Source organism: Ceratotherium simum, chromosome 1, assembly GCF_057802395.1.
Source record: "Ceratotherium simum simum isolate JZ-2026a chromosome 1, ASM5780239v1, whole genome shotgun sequence".
In the NCBI taxonomy this organism is placed as follows: domain Eukaryota; kingdom Metazoa; phylum Chordata; class Mammalia; order Perissodactyla; family Rhinocerotidae; genus Ceratotherium; species Ceratotherium simum.
Genome location: NC_141900.1, coordinates 103963947 through 103985775, shown reverse-complemented (window position 1 = coordinate 103985775; position 21829 = coordinate 103963947). Strand labels below are relative to the sequence as shown.

The following is a 21829-nucleotide window of genomic DNA, read 5'->3' as shown; positions in this document are numbered from 1 at the left end:
CTACCGTCTTGAGGACTTTCTTTTCTCCAGGTTTCTGGATCACCTAAGCAGTGGGAATTCAATCCACAAGTCTGTGCTGCAGTCAGCTTGTGTTCATGAGTCTTCTTTCCCTCCTTTCTCCAAGAGTTTGCTTGTCATATCCGTAGCTGGGGTGGATTGCTTTTCCAATTGCTCGCTGAAATTACAGATTTATACAGGGTTCTTCACTTTGACTCCCCAATTTATTAGTGGCTCTAGGACTTGTTGACTGTCTTCAGCACAGTTATTAAGTACAGTTTTGGGTTACGAGAGTTTGGCAGATGCCCTTAAGGCAGTGTGCAGGGAAGAGGTAACATAGAGGGCTGCCCCCTACAGGGCCCTGCTTGCAGGGCTGGCCCTTGGTTGTCTTCTTGGACTTTGGCTTTTGGAGTGTTCCTGTGCTGATAAGGTTGTTTTGTGTGCCTGGAGCACTGAATTCCACTGTATCAGCTTGCCTGACTGTTTGTACAAACAGTGTGGTTTCAGATGGACATCTGCTTTTCTTCTGGGAATCTTGAATTGCAGTGGTTGTGCAGGCGGAGAGAGTGTCTATGTGTCCAGCCCCCAATAAAAGCCCTGGGCTCTGAGTCTTAAACGGGCTTTCCTGGGCAGAAACACTGCATACATGTTACTGTGTGGCCCCTCACCAGTGGGAGGATGTAGGAAGCCTGTGCCTGGATTCCTCCAGAGTCCACCTGATACATCTTTTTCCCTTGTTGATATGGCTGTGTATCCTTTTGCCATAATAAAACTTAGCCATGAGTACAACTATATGCTAGATCCTGTGGGTCCTTCTAGTGGAGCACTGGACGTGTGGGTGGTTGTGAGACTCTGAAACAGGCAGATACTGGTTTGAAGACTCAGCTCTCTGAATTCGTGCTCCTACTTCTATTATGGCCTATTCAGGTTAGCCATGAATACAAAAATATCTGACTCATATTTTATCCTGCAGTTTTAGATGTCTTTTTCATGGGACAATTATTCAGGGTTTTATTTCATCATAGTGTTGGATATTCTTCCTTTAAAAAAGTGATTTCCAAAATGATTGCATCTTGGTGTTATGTTATCTATCTTTTTAATATTTCCAAACAGTCAAAATAAAAAATCCAATTCTCACATTGCCAAGCATTCACCCTCTTAAATCGTAATTGTAGGGGTGTGGCTCAGAGTCTCAGCTCCCTTCAGCCTTCGTACCCTGGCATTTGGGCCTACAGTCCCAGGACCAACCTCAAAGAGAGTCTATTTTCAGGGCTAGCGACTCTAGTCCTAGATGGGAGGCTGGGAGTGGGAAGAGCTTTGTAGGTTTGCTATTGGCTCGTTCTCCACTGCCTCCCTCAGCCAAGAGAAATTCCCTGGAATAACTAAGCAAGAAGCTGGAAGCACCGACATGAGAATTTATTATCATCACTGCTCAGGAGGGCACATGAAGCGGGTCAGGTGGGTGAAGGTGAGCAAGAAATGGTGGGAGCCGCTATGACGGTTGGTGGGGCGGGGCAGTGGCCACGGCCATGACTGGGGGAGAAGGATAACTGGGGCTTTTCTCCAGTCGGGTTCTCCTTCCAGGAGTCAGATGCAGGGACGCCCGGTCCAGAAGGAGCTCCAGACCTGAGTCCTCGGGAGAGGCATGGCTAGATCTCGCTCACTCCCAGCAGTTTCTTCTGGTCTCTTTTCTAAGGGAGGAGGAGGGGCGAGACAGCCCGATGGGGAGAGAAAGCCCAAAATCTCTCCTCTAGGGCAGCTTAGTTCTGGAGCCAACCAGATCCAACATCGGCCTCATGGCACCTGATGCAAAGAGCCCCAAGGTCCCACCATGGATATGGACTTCCCTGGCTCCTGGGGTCTTTGGCCTGGGGCCACCTGGTCAGGGATAGGTGCTCTCTGGGCCGGGCCACCACTGGAGTAGAAAGACAGGCACGATGCCTCTTGGTACTCACTGTAATGGGCCCTTTTCTCCTCCCCAAACCATCCACTCTCCATTCCCGTCTCCTCCAGACAGCCCTGCCACCCCAAGCATACAGACACATATGTTAGGGACACACCTCCTTAGGTCGGAGTCTTCTCCAGCAGTACAGACACAGGGGGGCCAGAGATGCCAGAAGTAGCAGAACCCAGACACCCAACAGTGTGGCCCGAACGCTTATGAACAGGGCCTGGGGACAGAGGAGCAACACCAGAGTGACTGTTGCCATCTGTGCTCTGTCCCTACGCTCATCCCCAACAGTGTCCATCTTTACCCTTCATCCCCAAGTCTGTGGCTTCTGGAGGGGGCTGAGGAAGGAGCCCTGTGTTGGGGCCGGGCAGGGGGCAGTGCGGTCGGTGGGTCTAGTGTGCAGAGAGCAGCCAGGAGCCCCTCTCATCAGGCCTCAGCGTCCTCATCGGAACAGTGACGGGCTTGGGCTGTGATCTGATTCCCGACAACCCCAAGACTCAAGAGGATCAAGGGAGAACTCGCATTTAACGCCTTTGCAGCACTTCGCACACTTGCAGTGTTGGCTCATTTATTATTATTTCGCTGTTTGTATTTCCCACTAGTCTGTTTTGTTCAATGCCACATCTGTGGTGACAGCAGTCAAGTTGGGGCAGAATAGACACTATTTTTGATGGACAGCCTTTCTCTTGTCCACCATCTGGGCCCTCCCTGCCCACCGCCTGCTGCCACCCCTTCCCCTTCCCCACCCACCTTTAGCATGTTCAAGTAAGAGAGGCACAGGTGCAGCCTTCTGACTTCTTCTGGACTCGGAGTGTGGGGGGGCATGGTGGGCCAGCTTCCCGAGGGAGAGATATCACAGATATAGTCTCTAAAATGAAAGCGATACTCATAGAAATTATCAGCCCCAAGGACGACAGCAGCAGTGGCCGTGGAGAAAGCTGCCAGGGCGAGCAGTGTCCTCAGCTGGGCCTGATGAGGAGAGGAGGCAGAGAGAGACCTTGGTGATTCAGTCTCTCCTGGAGCCCAGCCCTGGGAAAAGACGGTGAGGCCCAGTGGAGCTGGCGTGTGATGGGGCAAAAGGCTTGGGGTGGCCTCCAGCTTCTGGGCCTAGTGTCAACCCCTGCCCTTCCCTGAACTCACCCAGTAGAAGCCACCCTGTTTCTCATAAATGAAGGCAACGGCTCCAGCCAGCACAGCCTGGGGAGAGATTGAAGCCGGAGCAGGGTTAGCACAGGACGGGCAGCCCCTCTGGCTTCTGTTTCCCTCTGTAACTGTTGTAGAGAGAACGACCACCTGCCGGCCCTTCCCCAGAATGTGCTATGTGGACCCAAGGTTCTGAGCTAAGCTTTTTTTTTTTTTTTTTTAAAGATTTTATTTATTCAGTTTTTTCTCCCCCAAAGCCCCAGTAGATAGTTGTACGTCATAGGTTCACATCCTTCTAGTTGCTGTATGTGGGACTCGGCCTCGCGTTGGACGGAGAAGTGGTGCCTCGGGGCGCTCCCGGGATCCGAATCCGGGCCGCCAGCATCAGAGCGCGCGCACTTAACCGCTAAGCCACGGAGCCGGCCCTCTGAGCTAAGCTTTGCTGTCTGTAGTAAGGTAATGGTGAAGGTGTTGAGGCCTGGACCAAACTCCTGAGGCTGTAGGACCTTCTGTTTTAGCAACATCGAAAAGTGCTCATGGTCAGGCCAGGTGTGAGCTCTCCTTCCCTTCTCCAAAACCTCTTTTTAAGCAACACCAGGTGCTTAATGAAAGTTCCAGGATGGTGGGGTGGAAGTCCTAGGTTGCTGGAGAAGCTCTCCCTATAGGATGGGTCTCTGAGCTGCCTCAGATCTAGGCACCTGTCCCCACAGTGCTCAGCAGCCCACTCAGCTGGGCTTACAGAATAGGAAGTCGGGTATGTCCTGGTGGATGGACTGATACGAATCCTGTTGGTAATTCTGTAAGTAATCCGTGGTTTGCCGTTGGGTGGTTGAGGATGATTACTTTTGGCCCCTCTCTCAATAAATATGTGTGTGTCGCTGTTATTCTGAGTGTGGGTGTGCTAAAGGACTGCTCAATCCTACCATGACCTGCCCACCCAGCTCTTATTGCAGATTGCACACCCCATGTGTTGATATGAACCGCTGTCGTTCAGTGATACCCACTGGACTCCCACTGTTTGCAGGACTGCAGAGGGCAGTGGGAAACGAACCGCAGGTGACCCTTCCTTGTAGAGTATACACTCTCCAGCACAGTCTGCCTCCCCCATCTCAGCGCAAGCATCTGGAGATGAGCTGGGTCCTAGAGCCTGAGTTGATACTTGCTGTTGAAGGTGGGGGAGGTGGCCAGCCTGGTGGGAGAAGGCCTGGGCAGGGAGCCAGGAGAGCTGGCCGGGTGGCTTTGGACATACCACCACTTCCCTTGGCTATTTTCTCTTCTGTAGAAGCAGGGAATTGGCCATGATAACTCAGGGCCTTTTCGATTGTACCGTGTGGATGGTGATGGTGCTGATGGCGATGGCCTGTCACCTCTGACAGCAGATCCATCTGCCCCTCCCGGGCCCGTCAACCACACTCCGGCCTCACTCACCACAACCCCTGTCCAGATGGCAGCTCCCAAGTTACACGGTGGGGAGTAGAAGAAGTAGAGGAATCCTCCCAGGACCCCACTGAACACCCCCAGCACGATCTGCACCACCTGAAAGACGAAGAACTTAGGAACTTGACTCCCAGCTTCCTGGGCTCAGGAGCAACACTCTGCCTCCAAGTCTTGGGGTAGCTTTGAGGACCTGCCACTTCAAGTATTAAGAGTTAAAACCCATGAAAGAGAAAGAGAGAGGAGAGAGAAAGAAAGAGGGAAGGAGAGGAAAGGAGGGAGGAGAGGATGGAGGGGAGGCAAGGGGAGTGAAGGGGAGGGGAGGGATGGAGAAGAGGGAAGAGGGGAGGGGAGGAGAGGAGGCAAGCCAGCCTATGCTGGTGTGGAGAGGATGGACTCAGGGTTCCACCAGCTAGGACTTTAAATGATCAGTCGGTCCTTCGCACCCCTTCAGCTCACAGCCTACTAGTACTCATGCTACCTACTAGAGCTTTTATTGAAAAGGCCAGTCAGTGAGGAAAAAAGCCAGAATAGAACACAGGAGAACCTGATTTCTAGTAAGAAGATAAAACTAGCTCAGTGTCCTATTCGGAGAGAGGCTGGTGGAGAGTGTGTGCAACAAGAGGATGGGTCTTCCCTTTTCTGATCCAGGGAACCTCGTGCCCACTGAGCCGCATAAGGCAGGCAGCCCTACTCACCCAGGAGGCCACCAGCAGCCGCCTGCTGCCCAGGGTCTGGGAGGGGGACCGCAGCAGGGAGCACCCACTCAGCAGGAGCTTGGCCAAAGCTGACTCCTGGTGGATGTGCACGTCGATGCGGGTGGGCTGAGGGGCGCCAGGGGCCACCTCACCATGGTCTACCGTCCTCATGCCTGTGGACATCGTCTGGGAGGGAGGAACGGAGAGTCATAGAGGAAAAGTTGGCAGAAGGGTTTCATGGATTTCACTGGAATTCAGAACTAGTGGAGGCCCCTGGTCACAGAGCAGCATTGCTGGCCCTCTCTCCCGAGGGGTGTGGTGTCAGGACAGCCTGACTCTGCTGGGGCTGTGGCGACCACTGTGCCCACTGGAACCTCCCTCTTCACCCCACAGCTGCTCTGTCCTCTTGTCCTCCTCCCAGAGCCTTGGGGTCTGGACCAAGCAGTGCCCTGTATTCCTCACCTCTCCACCCAGCCGGCTCCTGCGATCACGGCCCACACCCTGGCTCTTCTCCTTGTCTCTGCTCCTCCAGAGCCCTCAAGCCACCCGACAGAACCCGAGTCCCAGCTGCCTGCTGAGCTTCTAGTGTAGCAGCTGCTGCCCAGCTGGGCCTGGGGACACCCCTCAGCCTCTAAATACCTCCCTCTCTGCCAATGGCCACTCAGCCCCGCACTGCCTGTTGAAGGACCCCCGCCCCCAATGAAGGACCGAGTTGTGGTTGGAGAGGGAGGTCAAAGGCCAGACTGACTTGGCATCAAACAGGGATGCACTTGGCTTGTGTTCTTGCCACCTTCCTTAGTCACATCTTCTACATGGTGGTTGGTGCCTCCCTCCCTCCCTCCCTCCCTAGTAAGTCCTGAGGGTCGAGGCTGCAGAGGCCTGTGAGGGGGCAGGATGGTGAATCCCCTGGGGAGGGGCCCTGTGAGAAGGGTCTCTGGGAAAGGGCCACCTGGGCTGTGGGCCCGCCTCACCTGCTCTCTTCAGGGATCCGTGGCTGAGTGTGTGAGTAGGGAGGGCTGGGAGGATCTGAGCTGGAGGTGAGGACCCGGCAGAAGCAGGAGGAAGTTGGTGGAGTGCCAGAAAGGGAAGGACAGAGGCGGGACTGGTGGGACTTAGCACGAAATTTCCCAGAACTCAGCTGGGCAAAGGGGTCCCTCTGGGGTTTTCCAGCTGCCGGAGGATCACTAGGCTCTGGTGCTGGAGAGTTTGGGGGCCAGGTGGGTGGCCTGGGAGATGTTGGAGCTGACCAGTCCTGGGAAACCCTATGAGGCTGTCCTCTCCACCACCCCGACCTGGGCAAGGCCTTTCTGAACAACAATTTGCCTGTGCTGTGTGTGAGCCCCAATGTGTGTGTTGTCTGAGTAGGTACGAGTGTGCGAGTGTGTGTGTGGCTGTGTGTGTGTGCTCTGCCTTCTCCAGCCAGCCTGATTATCTGCTCAAGTCCGAACCCCCCCAGAGGGACCCCTTTGCCTCAGCTATTTTCTCGGATGTTGTGATGCTGAAGGTCAGGCCCTCATCCCTCCACTCCTTCCTTCGGCTCTTCTCCCTCCCACCCGCCAGCAGGTCCTCAGATCCAGGCCAGCTCCTCCCAGCCCTGCTCTGCTCTGCCACTCCCAGGGGACAGCAGGTAAGCAGGGCCCTCACAGCCCTCACAGCTCCGTGGCCCCTTCCCCGGAGACTGCAGGACCCTTTCTCTCTTGAGGAGTCCCCAAGACAAGTCCCCAGAGCCTCCATCCTGGCTCAGAAGGTGCCATTCTCCCGCATTCCTGGTTCCCATAGGCCTTGCTCGAGAGGGAGGGATGTTCTAGACAGAGGATGTGACCCTAGAAAAATGGCTGGGGAGGCAGGAGGGGCATGTGTCTGGCCCTGTCAGCCTGGCTCTCCGTCACACTCACCAGTGCCTCACGCCTTTATTCTGGGGCGGGGGTGGTGGTGGTGGTGGTGGTGGCTGAGGCTCAGGCTCCGGTGGTTTGGTGGTGAGAGGTCCTTTGGAGTGAAGCCGGAAGGCAGAGGGCCCAGGTCATTGCAGGATCCTGGTCCTCTCTCCTCTGCTCCAGGGGCACTGGGAGGAGCTGGGCAGAGAAGAGCATCCAGGGCAGCAGGGAAGAGCGCCACAGCCTGGAGTCAGGGTGGTGTGGGAGGGGAACCTTCGTGGGGCTGGCCTGGTTCAGAGGAAGAGCAGGGGACTAGGCTGATCCAGCGGTTGGAGTGGAGTGGGGAAAGTGGTGGTACTTGCGGGGCTCACAGCGAGCTGCAGGCCAAGGCACATTCAGGGCCGCAACACGATGCCAACTCCTGGGCCCCAAGGGATGATCTGGTTGGAATCTGAGCTGGACTTCCTTGTGTGTGTCTGTGAACAAGTCTGAACCTCCTTGTGTGTCTGCAGAATTGTCAAACACCCGACATTTATACCTCAAAGGAGGCCAGGTAGGTGAGGGAGTGAAACTACTTTGAAAAGCACATAGAATACAGATGGGGAGACTACAGGATTGCTATTGTTGCTGTTGTTATCAGAATTGTCATTAATAATATTATGATTTAAACGACGGTAATTAAGTAGGATGCCCATTAGCGTTACCTATAGAGAATTTCTTCTGAAGCTAGGCTAGAATCAACCAAGTTGATTCTAAAGTGCATATGGAGAAGTAACCTAGCAAAAATGGCCATGAAAGAAAAAAGTAACGTGAAATAGCTTAACTAAATATTAAACGTATACTCATAATTAAAATTGTGGTGCATGACTCATCAGACCCACCAATGGGCAGAATATAAAGACTCGAATAGACCTGAATTCCTAGGGGAATTTTGTTTTTGCTCAGGGGAGCATTTCAAATCAGCGGGAGAAAGAGGATGTATTCCACAAACAGAACATGCCCTTCAGAAGTTAACCATCTGAAAAAAAAAAAAACCCAACCCAACTTGGATTCATATCTTCCAATTTACAAGATAAATTCCAGACAGATCGACATTCAAATGTGAAAACCAAAAGCATAAAACCACTTAGAAGAAAACATGAAGAATTATTTTATAATCTTGAAATGGGAAAGTCCTTTTTAAGTATGATGTAAAACCCAGAAATCATAAAAAAGATTGAAGACTTTGATTATATAAGATACAAGCAAAGTCAAAAAATAAATCACAAATTGTAAAGAAATATTTGGAACTCATGTGTCACAGATAGTAATTTTTCAAATACACAGAGAACTCCTGTAAAGACTGAAATGAAACAAAGTAAAACAAGAAGGACGTAGGATATGAACAGAGAGCACACAAAAGAAGAACTGAAAATGGCCCTTAAATGTGAAAAGATGGCCAACCTCACTCGTAATAACAGAACTAAGAATTGAAACTATCCTGGAATAGTCACAGACAGCAGATCAGTGGTTGCCTGGGGCAGGGGTTGGGAGATTTACTCCGGAAGGGACATTAGGGAGCTTTTTGCAACATAGAGGTCTTCTATATCTTGATTGTTGTTGTGGTTGCACAAATGTACAAATTTGCCAAAACTCGTTGAGATGTACACTAAAAAGGGAGCATTTTATTGCATAAAATTGATTAAAATCTACAATGGAATGTAATTTTCCTGATGTACATCTGAAAGAGGTTAAAAGGTTTGCTGACACCTTCTGCTGGCCACGGGGAGGGGCAGTGGACATTTGACCTTCCTCCTGACTGTGAATTGCTTGGAGGTAGCTCCATGAGGGCAGTATCTATTAAAATACACATGCGCATTCCCATTCACCTGCCAATTCCACACAGTTTGTAAGAAAAAAGTAGATGTCTATCCATAGGGGACTGCTTAAAAAAATTCTGATGCAGTCATACAATGGCATGCTCAGTGGCTGTACAAATGAGAGAGGAAGCATCTTATGGACTGATGCAGGATTATTTTTAAACATGGTTCCATGAACAAATCATTGTGCAGAACAGTGTGTGTAGTATCCTGCCATTTGTGGGAAAACCAGAGGAGAAATATCATTGTAGGATATGTAAGAAAATGATAATGTTATTTTCCGTCTGGAGGGCAACTAGATGGCTGGGAGAGAAAGCCGGGAGAGAGAGCTTTAAAGGTATACCCTTTTGTATCTTTTGAATTTTTTAACCATATGAAAGTATTATGTGTAATACACAGACTAAGTCACTGAAATAATTCACATTCCTTTCTTTGTCCAACCTGAGACCCAGACAAACTTTATCAGATCATTTTGGGGAAAGGTCCAAGAATATATGTGGTGAAAGACTCTGGAGGTGATTCGGCTTTGCACCCCAGATTAAGGTCACTGTGGCATTGATGCCTGCACTGGAAGGCCCTTTAGATCTTGACAAGGAGATTGTTTTCTCTCCTTTCACTCAAGCAACGTATTCCTTTCTGCCTCACCTCGTTCCCAGACCTCAGTTCTGTACGTCTTCTCCCCAGCAGGCAGGATGACCCAAAACATGGTGACTGTGAATGGAGTCGATGTGGCCTCTGCGCCGTCCCAGCCCACCCACATCAACATCCACATCCATCAGGAATCAGCTTTGGCACAACTGCTAAAAGCTGGAGGTTCCCTGAAGGAGCTCCTTTTCCGCCCTGGGGACAGTGGCCCTTCCAAGGCCAGGATAAGCTATGGGCAGTTGGCCCTAGGGGTAAGAGAGGGGCTGGAGAGGTGAGTTAGGGAGGTGCCACAGAGGAGGACCCTCTTCTTCCTCAGTAGGATGCAAACAGGGAAAATGGGTTGAATCCCAATGAGAATTCACTATTTATATCCCATCTTGTTTGGGAAAAGGTTTTGGAAGTTTCCCCACAGAAGATTGGATGGAAAGGGATGATGGACTTCTTTGGTGCAGGGGGGCAGTCTCAGCCAGAGGTGGGGGATAGGTGAAAGAATCCCTGTTAATTCAGTTTAGTGGAACCCACGTGGACTGAGGGCCTGCAGAGGCAAGGCAGTAGGCTAGGCACCTCAGGAAGAACTGTGGGAAGAATCACTAGGCTACAACCTAAAGGTGCTCAGCATCCATCAGAAGGGATCAGGCAACTACACAAATGCCTAGAATTAAAGGTAGATCAGGTGATGCCCTTGGGAGGCAGGACAGCATCCTGCAGGAGTTGGTCTGAGCCAGACTTTTAGTAGAGACGGAGTGGGTTTAGACATAGAGGTGGAAGATGGAAGAAAAGGAATTCTAGGTTAAGAGAATGGCAGGTGCAAGGGCAAAGAAGCCAGAAAGCACAGGGCAAGTTCCATCAGAGTAAAGAAAATGGGACTCATGGCTGATTAGACTGAATGGAGACCAGGGCTATATTGCCGAGAGCCTTGAGTGACGAGGTGAGGAGTCTGTCCTGAATCAGCTGCGATAGCAGGAAGGCTGTGGATGGATTATGAGTAGGAACCTGGGATTTAGGCTGCCTCACAGCTAGAAGCTGTCCAGGTAAGAAGTATAGAGGGTCTGTTCCTGCGTGGTCAGAGCAGAAATGAGGAGGAAAGAGAGGAGTCCAAATCCTTTGTGGATAGGGACTCCATGACTTGGGAGAGAATGGGCTTGGGGTACAAGGGAGGAGAGGAGTCCAAGAACGTGGTAAGTTTTGGAGTGTGGGTGACCAGGAGATTGGAGCCCTGGAAGTCAGGAAAGGCAGACATTGGGGGTGTCAGTGGCGGGTGGAAAGTGGATGTGATGAATCTGAGATGCTAGCAGGACATGCAGGTGGTGATGTCCAAGAGGCTGTGATAGCTGGATTCTCCAGGAAGCAGATGCTGTGTCCGAGTTAGGTGTGCAAAACGTCTATTGGGATGTAACATCTATGAAACGAAAGGGAGGGAGCAGGGTTGGGCAGGGGGAGACCTCAGACCATGATGCAGGCCAGACAAGGTCTCTGTCAGCCCCGTGGGGAGCTGCAGAGCAAAGACTTCCCTTACAGGAGCTCTATGTTGGGTGGAAATGGCCCTTGTACACTGCCTCGCTTAACCATTGGCTGGGCAGCCATCCCCAAAGGGTGTGCCCTTGGCTTGAAAGATGAGACGGTCCTTGAAGGAGCTGACCTACAGTGGCAGCTAACCACACTCCTTTCTTGGAGGGGAGTCTTTTTGGCCCATCCCGGATAGGATGTTAGGATTCTCAAGGGAGAATGAGGAGAAAAAAGTGAGAATCATCAGGCAGAATGACAAAGTGTGGTATTTAGGAAAAAGTAGTGAAGGATAAAAGCTTGGCATGTCAGAGGGATAGGGGAGAATAGGACATGCTGCTTCATGGATGTTAAGGGAACAGAACCTTCCAGAATCAGAGCTGCAGAGAGGTCAAGGCAGAGGAAAAGGAGAGGAAAGCCACTTAAGTGGGAGCTGGGCAGTGGCTCTTGGGGCTTGTGGGCTCGTGGGAAGGTCTGGTCCTGTCTTGCAGGTGACCCAGATATTGTTGGGGGCTGTAAGCTGTGTGTTTGGAGTATTTCTGTACTTTGGACCCTGGACTGAGCTGCGTGCCTCAGGCTGCGCCTTCTGGGCAGGGTCTGTGGTGAGTAAGGAAGGGGCTGTGAGCTCAGTGGGAGGCAAGTCGTTGGGCAAGGAGAAAGGTCCTTTGGATCTGGGTCAGGGATTTGGGAAGAGACCAAAGGCCCAGAGTCCAAATGCCCTTTACCATGAGGAAGCTGCCTTAGGGGGCGGGCAAAACCCTTTCACTCTCCATTTTCTTCTTTAAGGCAAGGTTAGGAGAGTGAGGCAGTTGTAATGGAGTCCTGTCCATATGCCAGGTTCCTCTGCCTGGCCCTGGGATCCTGCTTCCAATTGGCTCTTCTGGGAACTGTTCGGGGAAGGGTGATGGAGATTTTAGGAGAGTAAATTGGAGGACTTTTCTGGTGTCTTCTCTTCCCAGGCTATTACAGCAGGAGCAGGGGCCATTGTCCATGAGATGCACCGGGGCAAACTTTCAGTGAGTCTTGGGCATCCTCTGTCCCTCACCTTGTCCTCTGCCCCCTCCTCTGTCTCAGTTTTTCTGCTCTATTTTTCTGTCTTCTCCCCTTTGGTTCCCAGTATCCTGGGATCCTTCCTGGCAGCGGGGGGAGGTTTTCCTGGGTCAGGAAGCTGGAGAAGAGGGGACAGGTTTGAGGCCAGGACCCTATGGCTCTGCCATCAACAGAGGAAGTCTGCAGTCTGAACATCTCTCTTTTAGGGCTGGGTATCAGGTCTGCTCACCCTGGCTGGTGTTGCCACGGCTGTTTCTGCTGTTGTCCTCTGTGTGAACAGCTTAACCTGGCAAAGCGATGGCTTCTTCTACATCGACTCAGTGTGTGACAGCCCAGTCCCTGCCTCCACAACCACTGGGTACACATGGATGCGGCAAAGAAGCTACCGCTCCAGCTGGAGTGAGGATAATTGCAGAGTCTACATGCGAATGCTGATGGTGAGAATGGAGAGTCCAGTCTTCTAGGGACTCATCACAACCTTTTGTTCCCAAGGAATTGGGGCACTGGAGGGCAGATATGTAGGCTCTTTGCGCTTGGACCTCATCCTAGGTCTTTGGTTCAGGAGGTTTTAACTTGGGCTGAAGACATTTCTCAGACCTTAATGACGTGAAGATTCCCTGAATCAAAGGGAATGAGGGGCAAAGAGGAGACATTTAAGAGAGGATATTGTGGGCCACCGTCTGTCTTTCCTGGTGTGTGGGTGTTCTAGTTACCTATTGCTGCATAACACACCACCCCGAAGTGTAGTGGCTTAAAACTACAATTTGTTATTATTTCTCACATTCTGTGGATTGACTGGGCTCAGATGGGCAGTTCTCACTTGGGTCTTCTCATGCAGTTCAGATGTCAATGGGGGGTGAAGTCATCTGAGGCCTCAGCTGGGCTGGACATCCAAGATGGCACACTCCATGGCTGGGAGCTTAGCTGGGGCTATCAGTCAGAGGGCCTACGATGGCTTCACCATGTGGCTTGGGCTTCTCATAGCACAGCAATTAGGTTCCAACAGGGAGCATCGCACTGTAAGCATTCCAAGAGGTAGGAAATGGAAGCTGTCAGGCCAGTTAAGGGCTACCCCGGTAATTGGCATAGTGTCACTTCTGCTGTATTTTATTGGTCAAAGCAGTCACAGGCCCTTCCAGATTCTAGGGGGTGGAGAAATAGACCCCACCTCTTCACAGGCGGTGTAAGGTCACATTCCAGAAGAGCAGATGGGGTGGAAGCTGTGGCTGCCCAAAGAGTTGGAAACTGCAATCTGCTTGGAAGTAGTTAGTTGGACAGAGTCTGATACCTGGTTGGGTTGGTAAGGTGGTAGTAAGAGCAGAATCAGAGGAGTGGACTCCTGACTATATCGTTTTTCTTCCTTTTTCTCCAGAACTTGTTCCTGGGAATTCGTGCTCTGCTCCTGGCTGTCTGTGTCCTGCAGGTCGTTGTATCCTTGGCTTCCCTGGGCATGGGTCTTCGAAGCTTTTGTGGCCAGAGCTCCCGGCCCCTGGTGAGCTGTCAGGGGGGCACTGGGTAAAGAGTGGGAATGGTTGGTGAGGTTCTGGGAACAGGGAGGAGCAGTGGGGCCAGGCACGCTGCTTAGCAGAGTCACGCTTGATCTCAGCCACTTGCCAGGGCTCGGCTCTTCCTTTTGCTGTCTGGGGAATGTGACCCCATCACTGCGTCCTGAATTAACTTCCACCCTCTGCCTCTCCTCGCTCTCCTTTACTCTCATTTCCCCACTTTCCCCTCCTTTCTGTCCTAGATCTTTGTCTAGCTCCCCTTCTGCTGTCACCTTTTCCTTCCCCTTCTTTCCTTTTCCTGATTTCAAGTTCTATGAAGCTAACTCTGCCCCATCCTTTTCCCCCAAAGAATCGATTTCTCCCTGTTTTTTCAGGATGAGGAAGTGTCAGAGAAGAAGCTCCTGGAGGAGAATTCAGTGCCTCCCTCCCCCTCCAAGGAGAAGACCACGGCTGCCGTCATCCTGTGAGCTGCCCAAGACCCTGCCTGGACCGCTGCATGTCCCTGCAGAGTAGCCCAGGGTGCTCCTCAGGGCCCCTCACTGCCCTGTCCCTCACACTTGCCTCTCCTTTGGCCACTGTCCAGTACCTCCTCTTCTCCCTACCACCCTCACTCATTGTTCCCACTCCAGTGTCCTCAGTTCAAGGAACAGGTATTGTCACATCTTTCCTCAATGCTAATTAAACAGAAACAACCAGGAAAATAATTTTGCACAGAAAGGATGTAGTCTCCCTTTGTTTTTACACATGGCGTGCTGTGAAAGGCCCATCTTTGTGTTGGTGTGGATGGGATCAGACGAGAGCTGATTTATCACATGGAAACAAGGTCCCAATAAGACTAAATTTAATTATGTTCTGCTCTATATCCCAAGTGGCAAAACTCCTTGTTATGATTTCCTTCCGTTCAATGTAAAGTGAAAAAAACTCTCATATGCTTAGAACCTTTTAGAGACAGTCTACTAAGACTGTCTTTAGGCATCTACAACCTTGACTTGTATTTACAGAACTATGTGAAGTGTGGAACAAGATTTCTCCCTCCCTCCCTCCCTTCTTTCTTTCTTTTTTGTAGTAATTAGTGTTGGTTTTCTCTCTCTCTAAACACACACACACACACACACACACATCTGTTATTCTTCACTATCGTTGTAAATGATATGCTCAATTTGTTTTTTACTTTTTGCATTTTCTTCATACATATATAAATATATAATATAAATGTATAGATGTAAGCATTTCTAGAGGGTAAGAAAACAGGTTATGGTCTGTAGAATTAAGAAGTGAGAGTGATTCTGGCTTTTTTCTAATTCCACCGTAGTGAGCAGCCTTGCATCTTCATGATGAAATCTCTGTGAGGTAGGTTTTGTTACTTAGCAGACCCACAGGAGAGGAACTGGTCAAACGAAGCTGACTGGCTCAGAGCCCCACCTTTACCCACTGCACAATACTGCCTCAGGGGCTGAGCCGAGCAGTGCAGAGGTGCTGCAGTGAGTGAGGCCTGGCCCCACGCGTGGAGGGCCTTCATCTCTCTCTCCAGGGCTCCTCACCCGTCTAGTCCTGAGATAGAGGTTTGTAAATAAGCTTGTGTAATAAAAGGTGACAGAGACAAGGCAGAAATATGTTCAGAGTATTGGGCAGTAAACGGAGGTGTTGGACAGGGGTTGGCAGATTACGGCCTGAGGGTCAAATCCCATCTGCCACCTATGTTTGTAAATAAAGTTTATTGAAACACAGCCATGCTCATTTGTTCACACATTGTCTACGGTACAAGGGCAAAGTTGAGTAGTCTCAACAGAGACTGAATGGCCCACAAGGCCTAAAATATTTACTACTAGCCCTTTTACAGAAGAAGTTTGCTGTCCTCTGGTGTAGGGGGTGGAGGGATGGCTGGTTCTACTGGGTGGTTGACAGGAGCCTATGTTGTTGCTGCTGCAGGTGTGAATCTGCCCCTCGATTCGCTGGCCTGCAGCCTGGGCAACACGGGGAGCTTTCGAGAGCTGCAGATGCTCTGCCCTAGCCCAGACCTGCTGAATCAGATTCACACTTTCACAGGATCTGCAGGGGCTTCACGAGCTCAGCATGCTCTGAGAAGCATGGGTTTATGTAATCACATCCAGGCGGCTTGCCGGGGAGAATTCAGATGTTCAGCAAGGTCCCTTGAATTTAATCTCTTTGTTTTAATTCTTTTTATGAACTTGCTAACCTTAGAGTTTTAAAAAGGAATTTTAGTGATAAGAAACACAAACCCAAGATGTTGGTAAGAGAAGGCATCTTTACTTTCCTCCTTAGCTTAAGATGCTATTAATTTCCATGCTTCTGTGTTTCTCAACCAATCCTTTTATGGCCAGATCAGATAGAAATTCTTTTCATTTCTCATTCTGGCGAATAAATGTCAACGTGGGTTTTTTTTTTGTGGTTGTTGCATGAAATGGTCTCTTACTGTCAGAGTCTGGCAACTTCTTTTTTTTCCCCTGAAGTGTCTAAGTTTCTGAGGCAAGGTGGCCTGCACTCTATCTGACCCCCCTAGCCTCCCCAGCAACCCTCTTCTCACCCTGTGAATGACCTTGGAAGTTTCTGAATCTTTGTTTTCCTTTTCTGTAGGAAATCGGATGTCACACTTCTCTCCCCTGGCTTTTGTTTACTTAGAAAACCCGACAGCTGTTTGTCTGTTTGCACAACTCAGTCTTGGTGGCGAAGCTGTCTATATACAATGAAAGGACTTAATGGCCCTAACATGGGGTCAGGCAAATCATCCCAAACCTATTTATATGTAATATATTTATTGAAGGATTTAAAACCATACAGAGTATAAACAGGAAATGGTTCTATTTTTCTTTTCTAATCACTGCTCTTAACTGTGTTTTGTCAACTCCCCATTGGATACTGGGTCCTTTAACATCAGGACCAGATTCCAGATTCCACAACTTGATCGTTAAAAAGGTCTCAGGTTTGGTGTTCAAGACCCAGTCCTATTCATTTCCGAAACTGCCGTCATCAGAGCTTGGACCCCCCGTCCCGGGGCTGAGAGGCTGCTTGGACTGGGAGGGGCGGGAAAGGGGTGTGGTCTGGGTGTGGGGCTCCTCCGCCATTCCTTTCCTGCGGCTCCCCGCTCCCACTCCGGTTGGGACAGGGAAGAGGGACGAAGGGCAGGGCTTCCTTGGTGCCTGCTGCAGGAGGCAGCGGAGGGGATGGGAGTCGGGGATTTCTCGTCTCGGCCGAGATCCGGCTGATGTCCGTGGCCTTTGCTGACGTGGTGTGGGTGGTGGTTATTCTCCTTGCTCAATCTGAGAGGCACCTGGGAATTCCCCCCCCCCCCCCCCCCCCCCCCGCCCACCGTCCGCTCCGTTGGCTGCCTGGATCAATCGGAGAAACTTCATGGAAAAGTACAGACTTCCTGACTTACGATGGTTTGCCTTAAGATTTTCCGACTTATGATGGTTGGAAAGCGATACACAGTCAGTAGAAACCGTACTTCGAATTTTGAATTTTGCTCGTTTCCTGGGCTAGCGATATGCGCTCCGATCCTCTCGTGATGCTGGGCAGAGCAGCAGCCGCAGCCCCCAGTCAGCCCCGGATCACGAGGGTGAACACCCGCTGCACTCACAACCATGCTGGACCCACGCAACCGTTCTGTTTTCACTTTCAGCACGGTATTCAGTCAATTACATGTCATTCAACACTTTATTATAAAATAGGCGTTGTGTGAGATGATTTTGCTCAACTGTAGGCTAATGTAAGCGTTGTGAGCACGTTTAAGGTAGGCTGGGCTAAGCTATGATGCTCGGTGCTTGGGAGGTTAGGTGTAGGAGATGCATTTTGGACTTTCTGTATTTTCAACTTACGATGGGTTAACTGGAGGTGGGTGGAGGAAGCTCTGTATAGCCAAAGGAGAGAACTGTGAAATGGGGGGAAGGGGAGGGCTTTCCTGGGGGGAGAATATTCATCTACTCTTTCTTGCGTCTGCAAGGCCCAGTCTCTCTTCAGAGATGTTTCAGTGGATGGAATAAGGCCCCATTGCCCCCAACTCCACAAAGAATGCCCTGGAGCTGCAGATCCAAAGAAGTGCTTTCAACAATTTGCAATTAAGTTTTAGGAAAAACCGTCAACTTTGTTTAAAAAATTCCTTCTGAAGTAGGAAGGAGACGTTATAAGGGTTCCTTTTCACCACTAGGTGCTGCTATGAACTTCAGCATTCACCGGTTTAGTTTATTTCTCCCTCTTCCCCTCTTCACACCCCCACCCCCACCCCACTCCTCATTCAGGCGGATTTCTATTTTTTTAATGGATTCCTTGAAATCTTTTTTTTTAAACATGTGCACTTAACTAAACAAATTCTAATGGTAATCCTTATCCTCTATCTGGAAATACAGTGCCTTCAGAATGCTCCTTGTTATATGATATTCTTGTCTGGAATTTTAGGTCTATCTTGATTTATTTTAACCACACAGATTATTTTAATTTCTTCATGTACTCAATGTTTGTTTAGATTTGCATATGTTTTTATTAAGTAAAAAGCTCTCCATTTCTTCTTAATAGTGAGCACATGGCCCAAGCTGGTCACATGAGAATAAATCTTAGGGCTACCAGAAAAGGCTCTTGCTTTTCACGCTGAACTTGAACCTGGAAGGACCTGAAGCTGGAGCTGTAGCAGCCATATTGCCCCCGTGAGCGGCCCTCCTGGAGCTGCCGCAGCCCACCCCAGGAGCTTGAGAATGAAGACGGCTGTGGAAGTCAGAGCTGACAGATGGGAAAACCACTCCCGATGATACAGCTTGAGCTCTGCATTCAGCAGTGCCTGAAGCCAGGTGCACTCTTGACCATTTCAGTATGTGACCAAAAAATAATCTTTTGCTTAAGCCACTTGCAGTTGAAAGAGTTTTAATTCATAGGCTGAAAGACTGGGATATGGTAACTGGCATTTAAATTGGTTGCCCAGGAATCTCTAGGTCTCAGATCCTGGAGTGCTGCACTCAAAGCGTCCTGAGCTGGGTGCTGTTTCTGGGAGTGAAGCCAGGTGTGCTTGCTCGGTTGCTGTTACACGGTGGGATAAACACCATAGTTCTGGGGAAAGATCACACGTGCACCAACGCGACTCCACACTGTGCTATCACCATTCTCCAGATTTACCACTCCCTTGTCAGCGAATTTGGGTTACAAAACATATGTGCAGCAGAACAGATGGCATATATTGTTTGCAGTGTATGAAAATACACACATGCATATATATGTAATTAGATGCATATTTATTTATATATGCCTAAGATAGTTTTGGAAGGAAACACCAAAACTTGAGTGCTTCGGGGAGGGAAATTGAGCATCTAGGAGATGAGGTAAGAGGGAGACTTTTCACTGTATACCCATTCGTATGTTTTGAATATTCTCTAATCAGAAAAGTAATTTAAATCATTAAAAACCTTTTAGAAAATTGAAGACAGACTTCCCCTAGACCTTTTGTATCCTCTCTAAGCCAGCATCTGTCTGGCTTCATCACTAACCCTGTCTGCTTTTGTCATTTCACTTCTTAAAAGCGAGACTGCCTGACATCCTAGGGTCCGTGGAATGATCTGGCATACGCAGAGAACCCAGAGTACAGCCAGGCCCAAGGCAAAGAGCACAAAAGCTCATACATCACGAAGAGCCCTTCTCCAAAATGATTGAGCAATCTCTCTGGGAGAGCTGAGATTTCAAGTAGGGCTGTGACACTGCAGAGAAAGTCCCCTTTTCTGGCTGTTTTGGGAGTTGGGAGTCTCTGCCTGACAGACAAGAGTGCCTAGTGAGACTCCTGAGGAGGGAGGAGGCCCAGGGAAAGTCTCCACATGGGCAGAGGCAGCACACTCAGGCTGCCTCCTCCTTCTTTTGTAAGAACGAACAGAAAGCCAAGGATGGCCAGGTACGTGAGGGAAGTAGAACGGTAACTGAGCTGCAGAAAAACAGACCCTAAGAGAAACAGAAGGGAAATGAAGAGCATTCAAATAGCCCCTTGAGCAAGATGAAGACTGCAGAACTATATGGCATCTACCAGCAATAAGAACATGCTAGGTACAGAGGCAATTAGAAGACAAGAGTTACTTAGAGATTAAAAATATAGTTCTGAAGTTAAAAAAAGTCCAAAGAAAAATCTAGAACATAAAAGAATGACAAAGAGAAAGAGGCATGAAATATGAGAGACAACAGCAGAGTGAAAGAGGACAATCCCCAGGGCCACAGGTCTGTCATGCGACATCCACTAACGGGAGGGTCTGAAAGAGAGAACAGGGAAAGGACTGGGGAGGAAACATCAAGAAAAAGACAGTTGCATGGAGTTAAGGAAAGGCTTTAATTTGCAGAACGAAAAAGCCCAGTTAGTGGCAAGCACAAGAAATAGGAAAAAATTTTACTGTTTCACACTCAGACCCATCTCCATGGAATTTCAGAGCACCAAGGACAAGGAAGCCAGCCCTGGTGGTCTAGTGGTTAAGATTCGGGACTCTCACTGCCACGGCCAGGGTTCATTTCCTGGTCAGGGAGCCACACCACCCGTCTGTCAGTGTCACACTGCAGTGGCTGCATGTTGCTGTGATGCTGGAAGCTGTGCCACCAGTACTTCAAATTCCAGCAGGGTCACATGTGGTGCACAGGTTTCAGCAGAGCTTCTAGACTAAGACAGACTAAGAAGAAAGACCTGGCACTCACTTCTGAAAAAGTTGGCCTTGAAAACCCTCAGAAATAGCGCTGGAAGGTGAGAAGATGATGAAAAGACCGGATAGCATTCTGCTCTGCTGTACTCAGGGTCACTAGAGTCAGAATGGACTTGATGGCACTAACAACTAACAGTAGAGGGTAAGGAAAAGATGCCAAAGCTGAAACAACAAACAACAACAGAAGCAACTAGGCCCTCACAAAGGTAGAGGAATCAGATCAGCATCAGACCTAATATAAGCTGGAAGACGAATGGAGCAAGGTCTTCAGAATTTTGAGAGAAAATGATTTTGAACTGGGATTTTTAAACGCAGTCAATCCAGCTATTGAATGAACGGGCAGAAAAAAGGAATTTTTTTTTTCGCAGTCAGGAATTCAGAAAGTTTGCCTCTCGCACACCTTTTTTATGATAGATATTTGAAGGTTCACATTGGCAAAACTAGGGAGAAAGCCAACCAGAGGAGAGATGGGTCCTGACCCAGAAGAAGAGTGAGGGGAGTGGAGGCGGCAGCAGGTGGGAGGTGGTGGGAATGAGGAAGGAAGTGTGAGGTGAAGACACCCTCCTCTTCCATGGGAGAAGCTAGAAATAGTCACTACTGTTGATGGAACAAAAAAGACAGGTACACATAGATAAAGAGGGTGTCACTGGCTGAAAAAAAAGTAAAAATTGCAAAGAAAACTCAAAAGTAACTTAGAAAGGGGATATATTTACTTGAATTATGCATCAATAAGTCCTAAAACCACATTGTGCTAATGTGCACCAACGCTACCCATAGATGAACAGAAAAATTCAATTTTGATTAATTCTCTTGGGACAACTTTTCCAAACACTGATTGCTTTTGCTGCTTAGCATCCGTTCCCGCTCTTTCTAGGAACAAGTCTCTGATTCTCCTCTGCAAACACTCTTCCTACACTCCCAGTCCCTGTGCTGTCAGTGACTCGAACTGCACCCTCTCTCACCCCAGGCACTTGGAGGTTAGCGTGCGATCCAGGCTTTCGGTGCATCCTATCCATGCATCCTATCCCCGTGGCCACAGCGGTGGGTTTAGGGATGGGCTTGTGATCCAAGCCTGTCCCACAAGAATCAGTCCTGGAATTACTGTTGGAATGGTTGGAAGAAGAAGTTCTTTTTCTTCCTGAATTGCTAGCTGTAAAAATAATGTAAGCTGGCTCGCTGCAGCTCCTCATGGAGGGAGCCTGTCTCACAGAAACTAACACAGCAAGCAGTGCTGAGAGATGGAGGGAGCAGGGAGAGAGAAAGAGGAGGAGGAAGAGGAAGTAGAAGAGGAGAAAGGGAAAGAAAGGGCAGCAGGAGGGGAGGGGAGAGTGGAGGAGGGAAAGAGAGGTGAGGAGAGAGAGAATGGAGCAATGACTGAAACTAGATATGTCCCTGGGCTTTTTGTTATGTGAGGTGATAAATTTCCTTTTTTGCTTAAGCTGGTGTGAGTTGAACTTCTGTTACCTGCAACAGAAAGGGCCCTGACTGATTCAATAGCT

General features: G+C 49.6%; 2 protein-coding genes across 2 annotated transcripts; one reads left to right on the top strand and one right to left on the bottom strand.

The window, feature by feature from the left end:
- Positions 1–1428: 1428 nt before the first annotated feature.
- Positions 1429–6282, bottom strand: TMEM176A (transmembrane protein 176A). The gene is made up of 7 exons (XM_014787639.2): positions 6195–6282; positions 5224–5409; positions 4520–4627; positions 3089–3145; positions 2699–2917; positions 2058–2168; positions 1429–1688 (listed from the first exon to the last, which is right to left on the bottom strand). The coding sequence occupies exons 2-7, from the start codon at positions 5404–5406 to the stop codon at positions 1647–1649; spliced, it is 720 nt and encodes a 239-aa protein (XP_014643125.1). The 5' UTR covers positions 5407–5409; positions 6195–6282; the 3' UTR covers positions 1429–1646.
- Positions 6283–6376: 94 nt separating this feature from the next.
- Positions 6377–14438, top strand: TMEM176B (transmembrane protein 176B). The gene is made up of 8 exons (XM_004430623.3): positions 6377–6440; positions 6787–6850; positions 9641–9852; positions 11596–11706; positions 12064–12120; positions 12361–12591; positions 13527–13646; positions 14034–14438. The coding sequence occupies exons 3-8, from the start codon at positions 9649–9651 to the stop codon at positions 14124–14126; spliced, it is 816 nt and encodes a 271-aa protein (XP_004430680.1). The 5' UTR covers positions 6377–6440; positions 6787–6850; positions 9641–9648; the 3' UTR covers positions 14127–14438.
- Positions 14439–21829: the final 7391 nt, after the last annotated feature.

Bases quoted from the DNA above. Each gene is read 5' to 3' on its own strand.
- TMEM176A (XM_014787639.2), bottom strand. From the start codon at position 5,406: ATGTCCACAGGCATGAGGACGGTAGACCATGGTGAGGTGGCCCCTGGC. The intron at 4,628-5,223 runs GTGAGTAGGGCT...TTCGTCTTTCAG, and splicing joins GGCTGCTGGTGGCCTCCTGG to GTGGTGCAGATCGTGCTGGG. The intron at 2,918-3,088 runs GTGAGTTCAGGG...TCTCCTCATCAG, and splicing joins AACAGGGTGGCTTCTACTGG to GCCCAGCTGAGGACACTGCT.
- TMEM176B (XM_004430623.3), top strand. From the start codon at position 9,649: ATGACCCAAAACATGGTGACTGTGAATGGAGTCGATGTGGCCTCTGCG. The intron at 12,121-12,360 runs GTGAGTCTTGGG...TCTCTCTTTTAG, and splicing joins TGCACCGGGGCAAACTTTCA to GGCTGGGTATCAGGTCTGCT. The intron at 12,592-13,526 runs GTGAGAATGGAG...CTTTTTCTCCAG, and splicing joins TCTACATGCGAATGCTGATG to AACTTGTTCCTGGGAATTCG.